This window comes from Lycium ferocissimum, chromosome 12, assembly GCF_029784015.1.
Source record: "Lycium ferocissimum isolate CSIRO_LF1 chromosome 12, AGI_CSIRO_Lferr_CH_V1, whole genome shotgun sequence".
In the NCBI taxonomy this organism is placed as follows: domain Eukaryota; kingdom Viridiplantae; phylum Streptophyta; class Magnoliopsida; order Solanales; family Solanaceae; genus Lycium; species Lycium ferocissimum.
In genome coordinates this window covers 21,414,568-21,421,940 of record NC_081353.1, presented here as the reverse complement: position 1 = coordinate 21,421,940, position 7,373 = coordinate 21,414,568, and the positions used below count along the sequence as shown (strand labels likewise).

Genomic DNA, 7,373 nt, shown 5'->3' with positions numbered 1-7,373 from the left:
TAACACAATATAATCATGAAGAGACTTTGATACTCTCTGAAATCATGCACTTAAAGACATGGAGTTCCTTCTCTTAACAAAACTTAAGTCGTATTTTTTTTGAATGATTTTAAGATCTTTATATAGTTTTTTTTTCCCACTGTATCAAAAAGAAAAATAAAAAAGAAGGGGACGAAATTTCAATAATGTACAATCTAGCACACAAAATTATATTCGTGTAGTCATATTTTTAAATTACACCCACATAGCCACTTTTTTACGGTATACAACATTATACGCTAATATACAACTTTATACGCATGGAGTAGACAATGTATAATCCTTGTATAAAGGTGTATCATTTAAATTGGGCATTATCGGGCTATTTTCAAGGCCCAGAGCTACCATTAAGCCGTAGAGAAAAAGAAACAAAAAATTACGCAGATGTCCTTCATATGGACTGGTCTTTAATTTTTACCCCTCAAATTGGTGTTCTTTAATATTATCCCTATATTATACAAACTTATACAAGAGGTGTGCCTACATAAGAGGTGTTTATACACACTTCTACACCGTATAAAAGTGTCTAATAGTGTATAAAACGTGTTTATAAACACTTATGTTATGCAGTATTCGGGACAATGGAGAGAATACTAGCAAAAACTTGCAGACAAGTTCGACTTTTTAAGAAGACATAATTTTGACGATACCCTGACATTCTTTTGGTATGGGTTTCTCATAGGTGTTTCTACCATGGATGAACGGGCAAAATTCTTGTGAAGCATTTGGAGAGAAGCAGAAGAATTTAACACTCCAGTGTATTCCTCTTTCCCATTGTCTGCTGGCATGAGCTAGGGTAGTGGGAAGGAAAAAATAGAAGAGTGAAAAAGTGCTATAGCGGGTAATAAAATAAAGATGGGCTGAATCGGGTAATCACTTTGCCATAATTGTCATACAGTGTTATTTTCCCCAAAAAAAGGGACAATTTGAAATATTATATAAATGTTATCATTAATCAATTCTATTACAAAAATATCAAAATGAGGGAGGTAAGTGTAATATGTCAAATCACAAGAAATATCACAAACATACATTTGAATAAACCTTACTTATTTTTTTCAACATAAAATAAAACCATAATAATTGGACAAATTTCTGGTCATCAACCCTCTCCACCCTAAAAATACAAAAAAACTTTATAGTTCAAACATAATAGACATGACAAAGTTATACAACATATGTGATGGTGGAACTTAACACATACTTCGTAAAATGTCGAAAAATGCGCAAACTAATTGAAACGCCACCATCATTGTAAAAGATAACTTATTTATTTTTAAAAAAAAAAAGATATGGCGTCATAGATACTAAAAAGAAAAAAACTAATCATAAGAAGTGCTAGAATTTCTTTGTATCAGTCTCTCAGAACCTATCTTGAAGTGAGTGAATTGAGAAGTGAGAAGATAAGATGATTATTTCTTACTATATCTATTTGTCCATTGTTCCACCTCATTTAATCTCTTTTTCCTTCTTCAATTGATCAACTTTGAATCTGAGCCAATTGATGATTTCGAGGACTAAGAAGATGAAAGTAAGAGAGACAATAACTGCGATGTAGACAGATCTCCACGTGTCTACATCTTGCATTATTTTGATCCCTTTGAATATGTTGACACAAATCACTGCTAGTAATGCATAACCAAGAGAAAGATGGTATATACTCCAGTATGTGTGAAGTTCATCGTTCTTGCGGGGCTTTAATCTCAAGGCTAGCGTCTGCATATATTTTTATTAATCAAATGATTAGTATACACATTTGTCAGTAGCAGTGCTAAAATTAGTCTATAAAAACATGACCTGTTCGATCCGTTCAAGTTTGGATATGTGAATGAGTCGTGCATTTATTAACTCAATAGTCTAAATTAACCTATGAGTAAACCTTATGAAAAAAGACATTCTTTTCTACGGTATGTTATATGTAGCCATAATAAAGATATTTTTTATTAGATACTTAAACAGATTATTGGAAAACATACAGGAAAACTAAAACTTAAGAATTGGGTGGGTTGAGTTTGTAGCTTGATCCGTGCATTTATTCACTCAGCCCATTTTAATCCGCTCAAATTTAGTCCAAACTGTCCATTTGATACCCCTTTGTTAGTATCATCATTATCTTAAGGTTATGAAATCACAAAAATTAATTAGAACGGATAATTCAAATAACATATCTTTTGTTTTAATCTTTTTATGGAAGAAATTAATAACGTAAAAGAAATTTTTCACGATTTTCTTTTCCGCTTCACCTCATCAAAAGGATCAATAGTGTCCCCACTTACCCCCTGCAGCGTGACTCAAACCTTCAACCTACCAGTTAATGGTGGAGGTGCTCAACCACTTGAGCTACCCTCACTCGTCTTTTTTGAACGAACAACGACGCTCATAACAATGACTTTAATTGTGGAAAAAACAAGGATTACGAAATTTCCCTCCTATCCCGCCACTTCAACTCCCACGTTAGTCTTGTTAATTAGTAATCTACTTATGCAAGTGAATCATTTCAAAGGGCATGCAGAAATAGTAAGTTTAAAGGATAGGAGTCCAGGGTCTGAAAGGGAATTTTCTTTTGGGAAATTTTCATAAGCAGTGAGGTTAGTATCCTTTATTTGCAAGGGAATTCTCTTTTAGGAAAATTTTCATAAGCAGTGAGGTTAGTATCCTTTATTTGCAAGGGAATTCTCTTTTAGGAAAATTTCATAAGTAGAGATAATATATATATTTTTAATATTTTATTTTTTTTCAAAATTAAAGAATTGGGGTCCAGGCTCTGGAAGGGATTATGCTTTCTAATTATTTAAAAATACTGTTACATTTTTCCCCCTTTTTTTTGTTTTATCTACACATGATATTTACACTTAGTATATTAAATTATCATAATTAGTGCAGCAACGGTTTTAGGCCCGCATATTTTTAAGACCCCATTTTTTAATTATTAATAATAGGTTAATTTTATGGTAATATTCCTTAAATAAGTTGATTTTTAATGGTAAAAATGTATAAGATCTTTATAAGAAGAGAAAAGTGAATTATTTAGCCAATGCAATTGATGGTGACAAAAGGGCAATTTACATCCTGATATTAATATTCTATTTTTTCTTCCTCATAATAAAGCTTTTGTTTTATATTTTTCTCAATAGGCAATCTATTCTTCAAAAATTAAGGGATCAAAGACATCGAATAAATTAGAATTGTATTTATTCTTATTCTTCTCAAGTTCTCAAGCATTGCAGTGAACAAATTAAAAGAATGAAATTTCATTTTGATATAAAGTTATCAATTTCAAGAATCTGCTCTTCTAACTTCATAATAAAATTTTATTTTGATATCAAGTTGTCAATTTCAAGAATCTGTTCTTCTAACTTTCTATTTTCTTTTTCTTCATATTTAAATTTATTTATTTTTTCCTCATAGTACTTACTTTATTATTATTTCTCATAATTCAAATATATGTCAACTATAAATATGAATCAGGTTAGTAAATATGATTTTCTTTTTTTAAGTTTTTTAATATTAGCTTTAGGATCCCAATATTCTTGAGCCTCCCTATTAAGTGATAGATTCATAACGTCATGAAAGTACATGTTAATTAACTATGGTTAACGACAAATGTATATGAAAGATTATACGTATAATGTATTTTTTGATTTTGGTATAAAAACTGAATGTATGTAGATAAAAAGGACAGTCCGGTGCAGAAACATTCCACATTCATGCAGGATTTCGAAAAGAACCACACTCAAAATAAGGTATGATGTAGACAAGACATCTTGATGCTTAGTAGCCGATATAATAAAAGGAAAATCAAAAATTTGGTAGAGAGAGAGAGAGAGAGTGAGTTTTTTACTTGAAGGGTGGCAAATGTGAAGATGGAGATGCCAAAAGCTCCATGTTTGGGAAAAGAGTAATATTTGGAAGAAGCTCCAAGCCAGAGTCCAAGTGCCCAACCAGTTGCACCAATAATATATCCACATGTTTGGCATGTCTTATGAGCATGTTTCCATTGATCATGTTCATTCCAATTTATTGGTCCCTTTTTGAAATACCTAGCTATTATCACCCCAATAGGCAATATTACACCCCAACCAATAATGTTAAGTATTCCATGAGCCTGCAAATACAAAAATAAATTAAGCAAAGAAAAAGACTTCTTTTCTATATGCAAGAACAGTATTGCAAAAGTCTTAATTTTAGATATCATGTGTTCATGCTTTAAAAACACATGGAAATTATGATTTGTACACGAGAAATATACACAGGTAATAATTAATAATATGCCGTAATCCCAAATTAGGCTCTGTTGCATTCAATTATGTGAGTAGTTGAAAAATAATATTATGGTGAAATCAAATCTTAATCATTAGGACTTAATTTTAAGCTTCTTTTCACAAAAGGGCTCAAAGGCCGCCTTCTAAGGATAACAACGTCAAACTAATTAATGTTGTTCAGAAGTATATATGGGGTCTTTAATAAATTACTTTCTAAAAGTTAGAATTTCTTTAGTTTAGCTTCTAATTAAAGTAAATTTGGAGGGGAAAAAAAAGGAATTGTTTTCCTAAAGCACGCATTATAATTTATCAATATGCTCATTCTGTCTAGTCCAACCGTTTGAAGGTTGCATGCATGCAATGGATACAATTCGAGTTTAACCTCTATGTACTGGTAGTTTAAAAAAACTATACTATCAGGTCACGTATGAAATTACTTTCTCTATCCCAATTTATGTGGTATTATTCAGATTTTGACACTCAAACTTTTAATTTTGACCATGAATTCATACATGGAATTTTTAAATTTTAGAAATAATATTTACATATTAGGAAACTATGTACAAAGTTCTATAAGTAACAATAAGTGACACTTCAAAATACTTTATAAGCCATATGAAAAAATCGGGGTCGAAGGAAAGTGGTTTGACTCTTGAAATTAGAAAGATATCACATAAATTAAGACGGAAGGAGTAACAGATAACTACATAGTCGTCTATAATAAGTGGGATTAATTACATAAAGAATAAGGTGTAACCTCTACAACAAGTAAAATACAATAATAACGTAAAAGTATTTTACAATCCGTGTATATAAGTTAAATATTCCAGAAAACTCAATATAGGCATAACCAAGAGAAAAGAAAGAAAGATTAATAATTAAGGAGAATAATCTATAATTAATTAGGCTTACAATTCTTGCTTGACGACGTCTAGAACCTCTAACAGTTATAACTGTGCCAGTCTGCAAATCAATGGTCTCTGTGCTATCATAGTTATGAAGCTTCCTTTCATGAATCTTTGGTTCCATTCCCATTGCAACTTTTCCAACTTGCCAAACTTGATTAATTCTTGAAACATTAACTGTTTGAGGAAGATGTATAGTGGCTTCTATAATGTGATAATAATGAATGTGTCGAAACCTTAAATTGCTGATATTCAAATCAATAGGAGAAGGTAAGAGCTTGCACCCTATCTTGATATATTGTGTGACATTGTACGTGTCACCAAGAAATGAACCATTTGTTTGTTTGATACCAATAAGTGCTTGAGTCCCCACCATTCTTGGTACTGGTCCAAAGTTCAAACCCCAAGCTAGCCACCCTGTTTCACTTTCTAATCTAGCTCCCACCATTATCTGTTGGAGCAGAGGCAAATTCAAAATTTACAGTCAGTGAATGGAAGAGTCGAAAATTCTATCGGGGAAATTGAAAGGAATGCAAGACTATCACACTTGAGATTTGAACATGCAACCCGATCCGAATTTTGACCATTTTTACCATTGTACTACAAACTTTCTGCTTATGAAGAGGATTCAACAAATTTATGTGTATATCAAAAAAAAAAAAATCACCTTATTTTTTGTGTAACTTTTCGGCGAAGGGGGGTTCGGTCGCTTCATAGGGTCTTAAAAAGAAAATTCATATCAAGATTAATAAAGAAAACAAATAATAAAAGCCAACCCACAAAATTAAATTCTAAAAAGAAATAGGAAAGAAGAGAACTCAAGAGGCCCATAAATATCAAAACAAAGATATAGACGACTGCATCAAATTGATATTTTGCTATTATGCCACAAAGAAGAGTTTTTGAATTTTTCAAAGGAGATGAGATCAAAACTTAATCAATAAATGATTTTTAGTTTTGAAACTCATTGGAAAGGGTAGTGCAAGAAAAATCATACAAAAATGATAGAATCTTCAGATGCTCCAAAGAAATTGAGGTGCTGAAAAATGGTCGAAATAGTTGAATAGGAGGATCACTATGATTTTAGCCCTTGGTAAGTTGCTCAAAATGAATCTAATTAACCTATATACAAAAACACAAGCATAGAATTTTTTATGCATGTATTTATGGATCGAGCCGAAAGCAATAAGTTCAGTTGAACTCATAGAATCAACTCTAAATCAGTCTCTGACCTGGAGACTCCGAGTCGTGTTGTCGATATTCCATCCAAACTCAACTCCATTCCTGTGTTTGTATCTCTTGCATAATGTTAGATTTCTGTTCTGGGCTTCAGACCAAAAATCCTCAGTGCAATCATGGGCATGAATTGTAAATGAAAATAAAGACAAAAGGAAGATTGAGTTTGAGACCAAAAATATTAAACAAGATGGAGACATCTTCACTTTCTTTTTATTGATTTTTTTTCTATTTTTTTCTCTTTCTACCTCAAGGTAAGGTATATATAAGAAGCAAGTCAAAAGGGGGGAAGAAGGAAATTTAACATGAGGATACGCATCCATGAGTTTTTCATTGGAGTGAGAAAATTGGAGTTTAAAAGAAGTAATGTATATGTTCTGTTTGTTTATTCTTTTTTTTTTTCTCCCACTTTTTTGGATAAGGTCAGAGGTTCTTTTTATTAGGAACAAAGTGCGAGGGTAAAAGCAGTGTTTCAATTACTCTTCCTATGTTTTTCACTTTACTTCTCTTTCTGTTGCTTTTCTTGTATAGTAAAATGCTTTACTTTGTGTTCCACGTATAGGAAGGGAAAGGACAAACTTAAGTATGTGTGTATGTGCGTGTTTTTACATAATAATTGATGTAAAAACAAAGTATCACTTTTGTGACTAGTTGTATTTCTCTATTTCTCATTGAGATTAGCTTGGTCTTCGTTAATTGTTAAAAAAAAACAAAAAAAAAACTAGGACCCAAAAAGAAGTTCCTGGCCATTTTACTTATGTATTTCTCTATTTTTCATCAAGATCCATTTGGTCTTCGGCTGATATTAAAGAAAAAAAAGACTTAAAAGAAGTTCCTGGCCATTTACTTGTATTTCTGTATTTTTTTTTTTTAATCGAGATCGGTTTGTCTTCGGTTAATGTTAAAAAATGACTCAAAAGAAAGTCTAATC

General features: G+C 31.5%; 1 protein-coding gene across 1 annotated transcript; it reads right to left on the bottom strand.

Moving 5' to 3' along the window:
- Positions 1–1,324: 1,324 nt before the first annotated feature.
- LOC132040219 (cytochrome b561 and DOMON domain-containing protein At5g47530-like) lies at positions 1,325–7,043 on the bottom strand. Its single transcript, XM_059430845.1, has 4 exons — positions 6,439–7,043; positions 5,214–5,657; positions 3,881–4,144; positions 1,325–1,755 (listed from the first exon to the last, which is right to left on the bottom strand). Exons 1-4 carry the CDS (start codon positions 6,763–6,765, stop codon positions 1,489–1,491), a joined length of 1,302 nt encoding a protein of 433 aa, XP_059286828.1. The 5' UTR covers positions 6,766–7,043; the 3' UTR covers positions 1,325–1,488.
- Positions 7,044–7,373: the final 330 nt, after the last annotated feature.